At 49.6% G+C, this 17,251-nt stretch overlaps 1 protein-coding gene across 2 annotated transcripts in view; it reads right to left on the bottom strand.

The window, feature by feature from the left end:
- Window positions 1–17,251, bottom strand: part of EIF4B (eukaryotic translation initiation factor 4B) — a 487,202-nt gene that overhangs the window by 356,054 nt on the left and 113,897 nt on the right. For both annotated transcript variants that reach the window (XM_086959135.1, XM_086959134.1), the window contains exons 3-4: window positions 16,551–16,759; window positions 14,909–15,025 (exon numbers count right to left, since the gene is read on the bottom strand). In XM_086959135.1, coding sequence (XP_086815261.1) covers window positions 14,909–15,025; window positions 16,551–16,759 — 326 coding nt within the window. The remainder of the gene's footprint in view (window positions 1–14,908; window positions 15,026–16,550; window positions 16,760–17,251) is intronic.

The following is a 17,251-nucleotide window of genomic DNA, read 5'->3' on the forward strand; positions in this document are numbered from 1 at the left end:
CAGGTAGGCGTCCTTGAGGTCTATGGTGACCATGAAGTCCCCGCCTTGCAATTGTGGAAGTACCTCTTGCAGGGAGTGTAGGGTCTGCCATCCTATGGTCACCCCAAATTTTTGCTTTTTGCTTCAATGGTTTATGACTTAATGTGGCTGTGGGCCTGCTAATCAGACCCACAGCCTGCTGTTCTCTCTCTAAATTAATGCCAATGCACTCTAGATGCATTACGAATTGGAACTGGTTCACCTTATAGGCCCCTGTAACAGTGTACTCCAGGTACCCAGGGCATAGGTGTATCCAAGGCCTACCAGGGGCTGCAGCATGTATTGTGCCACCCCTGGCCTGGCCTCCATATTTGACACAACTGGCTGATCCCTCAGCTGGGGTAAGTTGGTGTAATCACCTCTTACTTAGATATCGTATCCCTATATCTAACCCTAACTGGACACATGTTAGCCTATAAGCCACTCCTATGGAAGGCCTCAGCAATCCTGGAGGCAGAGTGCTTGGTTTCATGTGAGATGGTGCTCTAGCATGAGCTGAGCCTGTCTGCAGCTGTCGGGAACAACTCCCTTAGCTGTTCCGGGATATTGTCATACCATATACTCTTAAGTGCATTATAATCCTCGCGGTTATATGCTAACTTTGGTTTGGCTTTATCAAAACATGTCGAGTAAGGTGTCATACGATTTGGAATACTATCCCCTCGACAGTTCTGTCGACGGGGATAGCATTCCACCCTTCTAGAGGATCACGACATGTACATAAACTGAACCCCGGTTAAAGTTAAACTCTAGCCTCAGCATCACAAAATGGATGCTGACACCACAGACACAAATCTGACTTCCTGCTGCTGGGAGTCCTTCCAGCGAGGGAGGCTTGGACATAGGGTTTCCTGCCTTGGGAGGTGCGAGCACCACCCCAGACAGGATTTTGTGTATTGGGTAGGACAGGGCTGAATAGAATCAGACATGCCTGGGGCACACATGGTGTCCTCGTGCATAAGCCAGTCCAAACCGGTGCTGGGGCTTTCCAGCCCCAGCGTGGAGCTGGACAAAGGAAAGGGGGTGTAACCGCCCCCCCTTCCTGGTCCCACCCAGAGGGACCTAGCAGGTGATCCACCCCTCAGATTGGGAATAAGAGTGGGAGCAGTGCCATAGCACCTCAGATCATCCTGAAGTCAACATGAAACAGAGTGGGAGCAGTGCCATAGCACCTCAGATCATCCTGAAATCAACTTGAAACAAAGAAGACTGGACTTCGACATTCTGCTGCACAGAAGACTGAAGAGTATCTCCCTTGTGGCCTAGGAGTGGCCACCCTGTGAACACAGGCCTCATCCAGCAACTCTACGTCTGCTTTGCTGCTGGAGCCCGAGCCCAGAGCCAGAGGAGACCCAGACTCCCAGACATCGATCCACAGTCCCTGCAAAGAAGAGACCAGTGGAGGCACCGAGAGACGTGGGACCGGCCATCTCGAAAGACCCCCGAGAAGCTGACTGCGCAGCACCCGAGGCACCCTCGACGCTGTGCTTTGGGGTTTGAGAAGCCCCACCACCGAGCAGCATTTGCACCGAAGAACAGCCCCCCAGCATCTCGACGATCTGCGTGGGGCCCTTTTGCATATTGCCACTCAACGCGCCATCCCGGTCACTTGCCACGTGGCTAGCGGCCATCTTGGCGACAAAATCCGAAAACACTACAGGTCTGGTTGCTCCAGACTTGCCCTCGCTCCTGTAAAAAGGAGCCCCCGCTCTGACCTTGCTGGTCCGAGTGATAAGCTTTCTTCACTTCCTGCGTGGCTTGCATTAGCCAAGGCCTGTTTGCTCCAATCAAGTTGCCGACACCGCCATCAGCTAGAGCCTTCGTGGGACAGCTCGTGATCGACTCCTGGACGTCCTCGACCTCTTCGTGTCCACGTGGCTGCGGAGACAAGCTACACCTCATCTCCTGTTTGCACCAGACATCGCCTGGTTCCATCCTGGTTCCACGGTAGTCACTGGCGAGTGACTTTGAACATAGTCCCCTCTGCTTTCAGGTCTTCACCACTTCAGATCCACCCTTGGATCCACCGGAACTCTTCTCAACGACCCGCCTGCAGCATCTTCATCTTCAGGCATCATCGACCTGCGTGACGAAACCCGACACTACTTCGCACCTGTGCACCCGCTTCCTGTGGGTGAGGTAACTCCGCAACGCCGGTGTTCCTACACTGGTATACACCTCTAGTGTCTAGGTCTAAAGTTTTGTCCTTCTAGGTCAGTCGGAAGGTTCCTTAAACACTAACTTTGTAACTTTTACGCACCATTGACATTGCATTGGTGTATGCGTGCACTTTAAGCGCTGCACCAGAGTCCCGCGGGCCTTTCCCGACTTCTTCACTGTTAGTCTCGAACAGCTCCAGCGATTCAATAGGCCTACTTCCTTTCAGCAAGGTGGTTCTTGTACCACTATTTTAGTACATGGTTTAGGTGGCCCCTAGGGCTCATCCATATTGTGCAACTTTTGTGTATTTAAACTGTGCTTTGTTTTAACGCATTTGCTTCTGTGCTCATAAAGAGTATAGGGGATATTTGTAGGCAATAAAAATATGTATATTTTCAATATATATATATCTGTGTGGTGTCCTTTCATTTGGCATTCAAGGGGATTGTGTACGGTAAAACAGCATGCTTCACATGCCTTTACAAAGTTTAGCCTAAGACTGCTTTGTCCACGCTACCTCTAGAATAGCTGGTCTATAAGGTTGACTTACAACCAATCATCATAAGGGTTGCTTGGCATGGTACAAGGTGATCACTAGAACTAGTGAGATTCATAGACCAGGCCAACTTCTCACAGGGAGGTCATCTTGAACTTTTGCGTCCTTATAAATTTGTTTAAGAACCTTAGATCCAGGATGGGTCTCATTGTTTCGTCTACCTTTGGTACCAGGAAGTATGTTGAGTACACACCCCTGTTCCTTTCTCTGTAAGTTACTAGTTCTATGGCCTGCTTTTGCAGGAGCTCTTTTGCTTCCTCTTGGAGGAGCTCTAGCTCTTTTCGTGCTAGCTCTTTTCGTGCTAGCGCCCTTCTTTTTGGCTCTGTTCGTTGGTTTCCCTTCCAACTCTATGCAGTACCCGAACTGTATGATGTGGAGTACCCATTCGTCTGAGGTTATTCTCTTCCACTCCTGGAAGAAGTGCTTTAGTCTTCCTCCCACTGGTCTTACATGCTCGCAGGGGTTTACTTCGCGTGACTCCTGTCTGTTGTATTTGTGCTCCACCCTGGGAGTTTTTGCTTGGGTGGGCACATGGAGCTTGCTTAAGTCACTTAGAGTGGGGTTGTTGTCCCCCTCTTATTCGGACCACGTCCATTCCCTCTCCCGCGAAAGGACTGGCCTCTTGGCTGGTACTGCCAGGACTGCTTCTGTTGCCCCTGCTGTGTCTGTGTGTCAGCCTGGTGAGCTTGTTGGAACGCCTGGTGCGATGACGCTGGCTGGTTTCCTCCCCTTCCGTTAGGCCTCCGTGACCGGGTGCCTCTTTTAGTACCTCTGAACTGCAATGCCCCCATGGATCTTGCAGTCTTGTTATCCCTAAGGTGGCTGAGCTTCTCATCCACTGGAGCCCCGAACAATGTCTCTCCGTTGAACGGGGTGTTCAGGATGCTGTGTTGCACTTCCGGCTTGAAGCCTGAAACCCTGAGCCAGGCTTGCCTTCTTTCTGTGATGCCCATCATCAGGAGTCTGCTGGAGTAGTCTGCTCCGTCCAGGGCGGTTTTGAGGCAAGAATTTGCCACATACTTCACCTCCTCGACAAGGTGTTCAGCTCTTTGCTTGAATTCCTGAGGCATGTTCTTTATTAACTGGCCCAGTTCTTCCAGGATCTGGTACTGGTGCCTGTTGAGCAGTGCGTTGGAATTTGCCATGCGCCAGTGCATTGCGGCATTCCGTTCAATTTTCCTCCCAAACAGGTCCATCCTTCTGCTTTCTTTGTCTGGGGGTGGCTCAGAAGTAGTTGGCACATTGGCCTTCTTCCTTGCCGTGGCTGCCATGATGAGTCTGCTGAGACCGATCCCTGAATGTAGGGCGGGTCCTTGTAGGAGTGCTTATACTTTTTCTCCGTCCTGGGTGTGACTGCTTTGCAGGTTGCAGGCTCCTTGAAAGCCTCTCTCCCCTGTGCCATGACGCTTTCTAGCATGGGCAGGTACTGGCTCCTGGTTTGTGTAGGGAGAAGTGTCTCTAGAAGGAAATCTGCCTTCTGCTTCTCTTCGTCGAGTTTAACTTTGAAAACTGCAGCTGCATTCCCGATGACTGTGTTGTAATCCAATGTCATCAGGCGGCGAAGGCCTAGAAGGATACTTGTCGACGCTCTCTGGGCTCTCGGTGTCAACGTCTTGCTAATCTATATCTTGAGTCTCCGAGGATGCAGACCCAAGGAGCGTCCTGCGGTCGTCGTCCCCTTCATATTCGTAGTAGGCCTCTTGTTCGTCGAACACCTCGGCGCTCCCCGACTGTCCTTCGAAGTCGTAGTCTTCCTCCTCTGTTATCTCGACAACCTGTGGCTTGGGTTTCGTCGGGATCAAGTAGTCTTTCATCCTGGCGTCGAATTCTTTCTTCCGCTGCAGGATGTTCTCTATCTCTGCCTCAAGCAGTCTTCTTTTTTTCCATTACGGCAGCGTGGTCTGTGTCGAATGGTTCGGCCAGTCTGCTAGGCAGATAGGTCGGCGCCGAGCCGACCTTTGGCGTCGAAGGTTTCGGTGCAGAGCTGGCTCTCGGGTCCTTTGTCGGCGCCGAAGTGCTCTTTGGGTCTTTTCCCTCAGCGTCGAACGTTCCTTTTCGTGGACGTTTGATGTCTTTTGCTGTTCTCCAGCTCTTGGCGCCGGGGAGTCCTTCTCAGAGGATACGCTGGGCCTGGGTGTAGCCGCGGACGCTGAAGCTTTCGGCGTCGGCGCTTTCGAGGGTTTGCCCTAGTTTTTTCGAGAGTTGGGTCTCTCGGGGTTTTAGGGGCCGTAGAGTCTCTTACCTTCTAGGAGTCTTCGTGTTATTGGTCTCTACGACCGTGTAGCCGTCGTCTTCACCGGCGACGTTGTCCTCTTTGACTGATGAGCCCCAGGTCTCGAAGGGACGGTGGCTGGCCAATGCCCTGCATGCTGGCGTTGGCTATCCTCTGCCTCGCTGGAGCGTGAAGGCGGAGCAGGTGTTGCAGTCCTTGCTCTCGTGGTCGACCGGTAGGCAAAGGTTGCAAACCGGGTGCTGGTCCTTCTGCGTGTACTTGTGGTGGCAGTTACGGAAGAATTTGAAGTTCTTCTCCTTATTCGTCCTCTTCGATGATGTAGTCTCCTGTAGTCTTTCCAATATCTTTTCGCCCAAAATGTGTATTTTCTTCTTTCTCCAAAAAAGTCTGGAGCCCTTTCGGGAACGATCCAGACCCAACCGCCGAAAAAATAACCTGAAGATGGCGCCCAAGAGTGGGAGCTTCCGCAGGAAGCGTGCCGACGTCACTGGAAATACACCAAAAGATGGGACGTCGACGCCCACCTGGGCTACGAAAAGAAAAAAGAAAAGGACTACGATTCCGGACCCAACCACCAGACCGCGAAATAATGCACATCATAGTGAATCCAGAAAGATTCACGCTGCAAAAGTGTTCATTAGGCTGCGGTGAGGTGGAAGACTGCTGCCGGAGAGGAGTGGGCTTGGCGGGAAGAGAGGGAGATGGCTATTGGGGAGGGGCATTGGTCGTGCAGGGGAGAGGGCTGGCAGGATAGCGAGGCTCGGCAGACCCAGCCATGAAGGGGCGACTCAAGAGGGGCTTGTTAAAGACTGAAGATGGGACTGGCGGGCAGAAAGTGAGGAGCGATGGTACATGCTCAGTAGAACAGAGAGGGCTGGGGTGCAACTGAGGGAGAAGTGCAGGGGATGTTGCTTGTGGGGATGGCCCCAAAGCTGTAAGAGGAGGGGCGTGGGTGATGGTATGAAGAGACCCAAGGCAGGTTTGGCTGGCGGGCTCAGACGGGAGCGGAGCACAGGAAACAGCAGTGGCTGACGAAGAAGGGGGTCGCAAGGGTACTGCCAGTGCAGGAGGGGGGTTCCAATTCCTCGGTTCCGCCTGCCTCTCCTATCTAGAGACAGGCTACACCCAGCAGAACAGCAGAGGTCTGTGGCTGAGAAGTAAGAGCTTCTTAAAGGGTCAGTGTCCGAGGGGACTAGCACTGTATGTCGAAGGAGCGGGCCAAAGGGGGGCCAGCGGGGGGCCAAGACTCCTCCCAGCACTGTAGACAAGTAAGTGCCTGCGGTAAGTAAGTCCACCTGCCTTCATGGAACTCTAGAGAGGAGGACACATCAGCAGATGGAGAGGGGTGTCTCGCATTAAGGACATGGGGCGTTTTCCACTCTGACACAGGAGGGTGGAGGTCTTTCATCCTCCCAAAAACTTTAGGGTAGGTGCCTTTTTCAACACCAGCATATGCAGGGCAATCCCAACACATTTCGAGGGAGGGGAGGTCTTGCAAACCAGCTCATGGGGATGTTGGAGTACTTCTCTGCCCGCCATTTTGATACTGGGTATCAAACAGATAGAGCCTGCGGGGACCTAGGGAGTGGAAGTGTTTTTATATGGAGCCCCCTTACCCCAGTGTAGGGCGGTGAGGGGTAGTGGGAAGAGAACTTGTATCACAATGGTTTAGAGTGTTACCGTAAATCAAGATTATGTGGTTGGGAGAGGAGCCCTTCACCTTTGCATCACCCAGCACAAGGGGGGCCTTGTGCAGTACTAAACTCTGGATGGAAGGGACTGGGCTGGTTTTTGTAGCCTCGCCAGCCTGCTGCATGCCCCCATGCAGGACAGAATGTGGGCAGTGCGTTGTGGGGTGCAGCTTCATCCCCGGTGCACCTTGAAGGAATGAGGTAAAGGGCGGGAGAGAGGGGGCTGCCTAATTTTGCTAGTGAGCCATCAATTTCAGGCCATTTAATCTTTACAAACTGCCTTGGCAGCGGACTGGGGGGGTGGGGGGGTTCTCCTCATCTTCTTCTTGGCAAAGACTCATTTTCTGTGATTCCCAAAATAGCTGTGAGGAGTGAGAGGTAAATATGGGGGAAGGTGGAGGGGCCATCTCTGTGAGCTTTCTGCTCACATGTACTGCTAACACAAGGCAAACCATATGGTCCAGAAATGATAAGTCTTAAACTAAAGTACTCATCAAACCCACCACTGGAGTAAACAAAATCCTCAAGCGTTCGTCTCCTGATCTCATTGGGCAGTGATATTGATCTCACACCTAAATCAGCAGTGAAGGTAACCTCACACCGATATATGCAGTGATACTGATCTCACACCTATATCTGCAGTGTTAATAATCTCACACCTATATCTAAAGTAACATCACACCTGTAGCTGCAGGAACAGTAATCTCACACCTATCTAGCTAATAATGATCACACCTATATCTGCAGTAATACTAATCTCACACCTATATATGAACTGATAGCAATCTCACACCTATATCTGCAGTGATAATGATCTCACAAATATCCAGAAGTAAAGGTATCATCAAACCTATAGCTGCAGTGATGGTAATCTCACACCTATAACTGCAATAATGGGGTTCAAACATCTGCATCTGCAGTGATTGTAATCTCACACCTATCTAAACAAATAATGATCACACACCTACCTCTATCTGCAGGAATACTGATCTCACATCTATATCTGCAGGAATACTGATCTCACATCTATATCTGCAGTGATAGTATAATTGCAGTTACAGGTTTGAGAGCACTAACAATACATGGGTATATGCAATATCCACTCAGAGTCCTTATTCCAAAATGAGTAGGTATTAACATTTTTAATGCAATAGATGAATGTGATGAATAAAAAACATTAATAAAAGCCAGTACCTATCAAATATATGATGTTCTTCCCAACGAAACTCAAGATTATATCGGGGGGCAAATCCCGATTATTCACCTCGCCAGAGGCAGTCCAGGAGTGGCTCGATGGGCAGGCGCCAGAGGCACCGGCAACACAGAACTACGACAATTGGAAGGAAACCGGAGTCCGATCCCCAGGGTCGGCGGCGGGGAAATCAGCGGGGGACGAACAGAGCCAAAGGTAATGGCGTTCCAGATCTAACAGTCCTCGCTGGGACCCTCTTCCAAGACAACACAGCACGGTGAGGTGTCGGACTGCGGAACCACGCCGCGTCGAACAGAGCTACACAGGCGTCCACAGTGGTAAGACTCCAGGTCACTGATGTGGGGAGCGGACGCATTCGTCCATGACTATTGCACTTTTGAGCAGATTCCCACAATACTGTAGACTTAAGGGACCTATAGTTTCGGGGCCACGGGCACGGCGGCTGGAGTTGGGACTGGCACACGTGCTCACTAACAGTTTCCTCAGGGGGAAGTGGTTTACTCTCTCCGGGATGGGGTTGGGCGACAGGCGCTCTGCTAATTGGGGTAGTGGGTAGTTTGGAGCCTAGGGAGCAGGGTGGGGGGGGGTTGTTCAAAGAGGTGGGAGGTTACGCGGGTGGGGATGGGAACTAAGGGCCACTGGTTCATTGAAAATGACAATGTTTGCATTGAACATGAATTTGGGGAGGGCAATTGGGAGGGGAGTTGGGAAGGTTTTACGGTCATGTGTAGTTTGCGATGTCAGACTCGACCCGTGCACCAGATTGCGGGTACAAGTTCCCCCACATAGCAACGGTTATGGCTAGGAGATGGGAAAAAAGTCTCAAAGTCCTGAGCTGGAACGTCAACGGGCTAGGAGACAGGCTCAAACGCGCCATAGTCCTACAGTTCATTAAAAAGGTATCAGCCGGACGCAGTACTGTTACAAGAAACGCACCTCCTGGGGAACACATGTCAGGCCCTCAACAGGTGGGGGTACACCCTTGCAGTTCACTCAGGCTTCACTTCAGGCTCCAGGGGGGTGGGGATCCTGCTGCGTCGATCACTGCCTATCCACATAGATCACACAGAGTCAGACCCACAGGGCTGCTTTGCAGTGGTATCCGGTACAAAAGGGGGTGGTAATGGACGGAGCATCTGAACCAATCAAACACTCACACCCAGTCAAAAGATCTGGGTTTAATCCATCATCGTTCTTTAGCCCACTCTGCCACCCCAGTTCAGACATGGCTATATGCAAATCAGTCTGACCCTGTGCCTCATGGGAACAGTCCAGCCCGAACTGCCAAGCCATGCCTTCCCTGGACCGGAAACAAGCTTCCAAGGACAGGTCTCTGGCATTCAGCCGTCTTCAGCCCGGCTTGCTTGAAACCAGTGACAAAGTGAGCAAGGGACTCACGTCTGAGCATACCCTGCCAGTGGTGTCCGGCAAATGGGAAGGTCATCGCCTGAACCTGCTCTCAGTATACATCCCACCGGGCCTCCAAACCCAAGCATACGCAGACCTGGGCACAATGCTACTCTCCCTCCCTGACGGTCACTTGGAAATGGGAGGTGACTACAATGCTGTAGCGTCAGGCACCCTAGACAGGCGTCCCCCCAGAGACATACCACAAGGGCAGAAATGGCTGGCAAACTTCCTGGAAGCCTTCGGGCTCACTGACGTCTGGCGGCTGCTGCACCCGGCAGGTAACCAATTCACCTTCTTCTCCGGCCCACATCGCACATTCTCTCGTCTCGACTACATCCTTACTCTACTACAACACGACATGACGGTACACGAAGCAACACACCTAACACGTGGCATATCTGACCACTCGCCAGTCTTCACACACTTAACGTTTGGGACTCGACGAGAGGGCTGTATCGCACCAATCAGCGCTTGGCACCTGAAGAACGAGGAGACTAGGAAGGCACTCACTAAATCAATCACTCACTACTTTAACAGTAATGTAGGGTCGGTGGACTCCCCTGTCACCCTATGGGAGCCTTTAAAACTGATCAGGGGGAGGCGCTGTCGACCATAGCAGGTAGGCGGAAAGATAGAGAAAGACAGGTTACCACAGTGGAAGCAGACCTGGCAGTGCTGGAGAGGGAGGCGAGTGACACTAAGACAACTGACGCACATCATAGGCTGAGGCTCAAAACGACTGAATATAGGGAACTTGTCACGCAGGAAGCTCAAACGGTAGCCAGACATAAGATGGGAAGGATATATGACCAAGGCGACAAGGCTGGGAAACTAATAGCATGGCTCGACAAACAGCAACAGGCTAATAGAGTAGTTCCAGAACTCTTAACAGCCTTGGGGACCGTGGTAACTGAACCCCGGGAGATAGTGGCGGAATTTGCACGACACTACAAGCAGGTATACAGCCGGGAATCTGACCGTCCAGAGGAGGACTCGGTAGCCCTCCTGGCGGACATCTGAATGCCCTGCCTGTCAGAGGAAGACAGAGAAGCCCTTGAGAGCCCGCTCGAATTTTCCGAGCTGCAACGTGCAATTGTCGATCTCCGCCCAGGCAAGGCCCTAGGACCTAACGGTCTCCCAATAGAACTCTACAAATTACAGCCAGACGCCCTCAGCAAACACCTAAAGCCCATGTTTGAAGAAAGTAGGGAGATGGGAATCTTGACACGAGATCAGCACCTAGCAACGATAGTGGCGATACCTAAAGAGGGAAAACCCAGAGAGTCATGTGCCTCATACAGGCCGATCTCGCTGCTTAACGCGGAGCCAAAAATTCTGGACAAAACACTCGCAAATAGACTTCAACCGGTCCTGTCCATCCGGACCAATCAGGGTTCATGCCGCAACACTGCACTCAATATTAGTCGCCTTAATGGGGTACTCGGGCAGCGACATAGGCTGCAAGAGGACGCGGTGGTGGTTTCCCTTGATGCCACCATGGCATTTGACACCTTATAGTGGCCCTGCATGATCACAGTACTGCGCAAACTGGGCTTTGGACGGAATTTAATATCATGGGTGCGCCTCCTTTATACCGAACCATTGGCCCAGGTGGTGGTAAATGGCAAGGCGTCCGAAGTCCTCACCCTTGAGAGAGGGACTAGACAGGGCTGCCGTCTCTCTCCCCTCCTGTTCGCGCTCTCCCTTGAGCCGCTCGCGGCCTGTATGAGGCAGGATGTTTACCTTAAGAGTATAGCCTGGACGGAAGGATGGGAGGACAAGATCTCCCTCTACGCCGACGATATCCTTCTGTACCTATCCAGACCACGTAGATCTATCTTGGTGGCGCTCGACATCCTCACGAGCTTCGGACGGAACTCCGTATTTCGGATAAATTGGAGCAAATCCCACCTTTACGTGCTGCACGGAGACCCCCCGAGGCTCCCAGCCACCTGCCCTTTAACAGTGGCAACAGACGGCTTTCAATATCTAGGAGTCTTCATATCCACAGACAAGACTCTGCTGTACGAACGCATTCTACTCCCACCGCTCAGACGGCTCCTAAGGGATGCTAAATCCTGGCAGAAACTTCCACTGTCATTGCTGGGCCGAGCGGCCCTTTTTAAGATGGTGGTGCTGCCGAGGTTTCTCTATGCGTTGCAGAACTACCCTGATTTAGTACCCAACTCATACTTTGCAGCAGTAGAAGCGGCGCAACGGGACCTCCTGTGGGCAGGGGCGCCTAGAATCGCGTTACACAAACTCACATTGGGGTGGTACGACGGTGGGATCGCCCTCCCAGACATCCGCAAATATTACTGGGCAGCCCACCTATCGGCAATTAACCAAGGGACATACAGTGACGGGGATGACCCCGGGTACGGAATAGATAGATGGCTACTTCCTGGGGGGAACTATGAGGTCGCACTCTACCTTAAGCCGGGTAGACACCAACTCACCGGACCGACCCAACAATCAGTACACATATGGCACATTGCTCAGAAGAAACTGGGGTGGTCAGATGTCCTCACTATGTCAACACCTCTGTGGGCCTCCGAAAAACTTGGCACCCTGGGGAGCACCAAGGGGTTCCGTAGCTGGGACCTGATAGGGATCTCACAAATCAGAGACCTCTGGGGGCCAAAAGGAGTCCACACGTTGGCACACCTGCAAGAAACATACGACCTAGCACACACCGAACACTTCCGGTACCTACAAGTGCGACATTCCCTACTGGCGAACATTCCACCAGATACTACCATACCTCAGGCCTCCCCACTGGAGGACAGACGGGCACATCCCAGAACACGCCATCTCCCTCGCATACAAAAAATTAATCAACAATCCCCCTGACACTCTCCTTCCCTTGAAAGAAAAATGGGTCGCTGACGGGCTAGAGATAGACGAGGAAGAATGGTCGTATGCTCTCGCCTCACCGAGGGAGGTAGCGATCTCGGCCCGATTAAGGTTAATCCAGCTGAAAATCCTTCACAGAGTTTATATCTCATGTACCAGGCTCGAAGCGATGGGGAGAGGAGGAGAAGGGCTTTGTAGAAGGGGATGTGGAGGGATAGGCACCTTCTTCCACATTCTTTGGGAGTGTCCAAAAGTGCAAAGATACTGGAGACGGGTGGTGCAATGTATGCGGGAGGTTTGGGACGTAGAAATCCGTCTTGAGGCTAAGAGGTCTCCTGAACATTTGGGAGCCCACAGACCTGTCTTCCAAAGGGAAAATCTGGGTGACTCTTGGGCAGATGGTGGCAAAGAGGAATGTTGCAAGACTGTGGGGAGCCCCCAATCCACCGACACCGAGGGACTGGCAAAGCGACATGGATTGGTGCATGCTGCAAGAAAAGACGGTATATACGGCAAGAGAATGCCCCCGCAAATGGGGAGAAATCTGGTCAAGCTGGAATGATTTTAGGCGTCACATATGCGAGCCTCCCCATGTCCCACAGGTTGGCCCAGAAGACAGACTAATCCGTTTTTCCCTGTGGCGATAACCGCAAGAAATGTAAAATTATAGATGCATTACTGGTGCTGTAACAGATTCGAGCCTGGTGTAACTCACTGACCATTTTTATTTCTTTACCTGACACAGAGGGGTTTTCTTTGATGTTGGGGACTGCTAAAACGAAAACCCTGTTCTACTGCACTGCATCCTACACTACATTTCCTATTTCATCGCACGAGCTGGCAGGCGCTCCTCTAACAACATTGTTTTACACCACCGGGCCTCCGGGATGTCGGTTCCAAGGCTGTGTTCATCCGACTATAACTTTCCTACTGATTGCACACAACGCTGCCAGCCTCCGGGTTGTAGGCACATGAAGCAGTGTATTGAAGGTACTATACAATAAAGCAGTTTGAACACCGAAATAAAAAGAAATAAATAAATAAAAGCCAGTACCATTTACAATACAAAAATCACACTAGTACAAATGCAATAGATTTCGCAATTACAACAAAGTGAACTATTGCCATTTTGCATTACACCATTTGTTTAACGCTTTACGAAGGGGGAAAAAATGACATTTACAATGCCAATAGCTCAAATAAAGGTCACTGAGACCTCTTGCATTGTAAATGCTTGTTACTCCATTTATCTGGGTGATGCGCCTCTCCAGATGTCTGTGAATTGATTATTTTACATGTTGTTGCTACAATCAAAGAGGAGAGGGAGAAAGATAGGGAGGAGAGCTAGATATATATGGTCATAAGGTAATGCTTTGTTTTTTTATCAACCCTTGGAATTAAGATCCTAGATCTTACCAGGTCAGTAGTAATGCAGTGTTGTGGCAGAGCATGCCTTTGTTTAAGGGCAAGAGCGTTGTGTAGAGGAGAGTTTCAATTAAAAAAAACATTCTATATGGGCTCTGTATGTGATGGCACCTTATGGAAGGTGGTAGCTCTACCGATTAAATCCTGCTAGATGGTAGTATTTTCAGAGGGAGAGGGTTTGCAGGAAATAGATCGGGGTCTGTATTTGCTGGTGGGGGTTCTTGGGCCCCAATGCCAATCTTTTTGGCTTCAAAAGATTTAGGCTCCGAAGCAGCTGGTTTCGGTGCAGACATCAGGCAGTGTTATTATACCAAAGGTTTCTGCTCTGAAGAATGACTTGGTTCCAAGGCAGAAGTGATCGACTTCGTAGATTTTATCACTGGGGAAAGGCGCATCAGAAACAGACATTAGGTGCCGACCCTGGCACGAAGGTAGTGGTGGCCAGGCAATGGTTTTAGGTCTCTGGGATGGTCTGTCAACCGAGTCATGGTAGTTTGCCGGGGTCGAAATGGAGTTGGAGAGGGCACATTACTCACAACTGGTTGTGCTGGAGGCAGGTCTAGCAGCTCAATGTCGGAGCTGAAGCTATCATTGTGGGAGAAGGTCCCTTTATCTGCCGCTTGTGCCTGTACATCATGCTGGAAGTCCTCGGGTCTGAAGAGGTTTGGTGTCGTCCATACTTCGAGACGTCGAGCCAGATGGTCACGAAGAGCGTTCTTGAACCTGAAGGAGCTGCAGGTTACTCAGCTGATCTTGTTGTGCTCGGGGGAGAAGTACTGATGTGCACACTTGATTAAGGCCGGTGCAAGTAAACTTTGCGTGCCATCGAGCCCAATCAAAAAGGCGTCCATTTCATCACTGAGTTGACATGATGCGGATGGAACGCATAATGAAATATGCGCCCAGAGGCCCACAAGGGGCTGTGGTCGATGCAAGTCACCCCAACCACGTTAAAGCTGTTGAATCGAACTAGAGGGAGTAAAACAGGACCGCAATAAAAAACTATACTGGTGAGAAGTAGGTATAGGCAAAGAAAGCTATAGCACAATGGTGTTCAACCAGGGCAAAGAGTACATGTCAAAACCAGGCGGCGGAATAAAACTCCAAAAATGGAGTAGACGACCATGCACATTAACAGCAAGAGGAGTCACACTACCTTGTGACTTGAAATACTTTCTTCGAAGAAAAACTTGCACTTATTATACACTCAGAGCAAGCTTGTCCTGAGACATCAGTCTCCACTTGATGTCTGTCACCATAAGAATTAATTCCCAGTCTGTGGTCGAGGGTATGAATTTATTGAAGGTTCAAATTTTTCAACTTACCTCTTCGTTGAGGCTGAGGGCACGGAGAAGGGAGTCTAAATCGTCAAACTCCGCATAGCCAAATCCCTTCAATCGCTCAGGGTTGCTAGGTTCCCGCGGCAAGCGTACTGCACTGATCTGCATATGAAAATGGAGGGAAAAAGAGGGGTCTCAAATTGCTAGTTTTAGTAAAGGCAGGTAAGAATATATTGAAATGTTATCCAACACTTATAAACCCAGTGTCAGCCTGCAGTCAACTCTTGCGTGGTGCATCAAATGTCATGTCTTCTACATTCTAGGCATTTTTTATTTCTTTTACGAAGCAGCTGATTTAGGTCAAGCAGATGAGCTCTGACTGCTCAGTAAGTGTTAGTAAAGAGACCATCACCCCAAGAATTTGCATGCGCTCTTATACCAACAGCATTCGGAAATGCAGGAAACACCTATACGAATTACTTGTGAATCGTAGCAGTCATGTCCTTATCGGAGTGCTATAGACCACAAGGTCAAACAAGGGTAACAAGCGGTACATATGAACGAACAGCTTCCTAGATTCACTGAGCAGGATGGGAATTCTAATGCATACACTCAAGATTGAGCACTGACATTTTCACAATGGATTCAAGAGCCCATAAAGGTGCTCCACACCAGTTAGAAGCCAAAGGGCACCTCACACAAGGCACAGGAGGAGAGCGCTGGCTAGTAGTAACAATGAACCTTTTCAGTTGACCATGCCACTCTAAAACTTAAGTTTGGAGGGCTCAGCAGAAGAGAGAAAGTTAACTGCCTTACTCGTTCATGTTTTCATTTATTTTACTGGTGTGAGAAGGATTTAGATTAGCAACGTTAGTTTCTGCTACCTAAAGCTGGTCTCCAAGAAAAACAACTTAAACTCTTAATCAGCTACTCAATTACTAATCAAGACACAAAGTTGCTGGTATCCGCTAGAAAGTGGGATTTGTGATGACAAGCACATAAACCACAAGCTTAGGCTTTTTTATTTCATGCAGGTTTCGGAACCCAATGAAGGTATGGATTGGTATTTGTACAGCACGAATCTTGCAAGAGTGCAGGACACTACATGGGGTGTTGGGAGGCAATACAAGATGGCGCACATCAAGTGGGCATTACACCAATAGATTTCACACATTGCAATTAACATTTTTAGGTATGATTCAATGATTTAAAAAAATGCTGTATTTATTTTTTAACTAGGGTTCAAATGTTAGAAAACAGATGAAAACTAAGTCCTGTACAAGTGGGTTCTCTACACTATTGGATGTTCACCACACCTGTCCCTGCAGCAAGGCTCCTAGAACTTCTTACTACAACCTCATAATATACACTGTTCCAGCCTAGATATTATAGTCACACCCCTTCTAATATTTACACAGTTGATCCTTTACTTGGTATTTTACAAGATTAATTAACTTTTTTCCTGGAAAGTTATACAAGGGGCTCCAGATATAGAAGAAAAGGTGTTTTCAAACACTGAAACAACATGATCAAAAGTGAAGCTTCCCAAGTCGGTTACAAAAATTGTGAATAAATAAACCAAAAACAGCACTTTCTTCATCTACTCTGTATGTAGGAAAAAAACAGTACACCCGCTCCCTCCCCACATTCACAGGACAAAACGAAAGCCACCATCTCCTATACTCACATTCAGCCCATGGAAAAATTTTAATATAGACTCTTCGCACACATCATAGGGGAGGTTTCCAAGAAAAGCTGTGAAGGGCGGTGATTTAGGGAGTCTGCTTCTGTCCACATCAGGTTCGCGAGCAGCACGAGGCGCCGTCGGCAGGATAGAGCGATCAATTGCAGGTGTCCGATAAGCATCATCATCGTTACTATGCCAAGTGGTAGAAACTAAAGCAGACATGTACCAGTGTTAAAATAAATAGAAAACAAATTGCTAAACTAAGCACACTACAATGGTCAAACTTGACTTCCTAAAAAAGTCAATTTCTCCATTCATCACTGATTGCAGGTAGTAGTAGCGTGCCCTGAACTGGTCTTTGCATGGATGATCATAAAAGCAAGTTAGGCTTACTGCTAAGTTGGAACAACAAAGCTCCTAAAGATCAGCCTAGGTGCGACACCTTAGTGAAAGGCCATGGTGAGGAAACAAGAGCATGAGCACATGGATTCAAAGTATAAATCCCCAAAATAAGATTCCTGTATAGATCATCAAGTTACCGTTGAACATTCTGTTTAACTATTTGCTGTAACACAAAGGCTGAAAAATAATAGGCACAGATCCACCGCAACAAATCAGGCAAGAAACACTTCAGATGTGATAGAATTGTCATTCAGGGAGTCCTAGATATGTGTAATGCTTCAAACTAGTACATAACCCAA

The sequence above is a fragment of the Lissotriton vulgaris genome, chromosome 1_1, assembly GCF_964263255.1.
Source record: "Lissotriton vulgaris chromosome 1_1, aLisVul1.2, whole genome shotgun sequence".
NCBI classification, from domain to species: Eukaryota; Metazoa; Chordata; class Amphibia; order Caudata; family Salamandridae; genus Lissotriton; species Lissotriton vulgaris.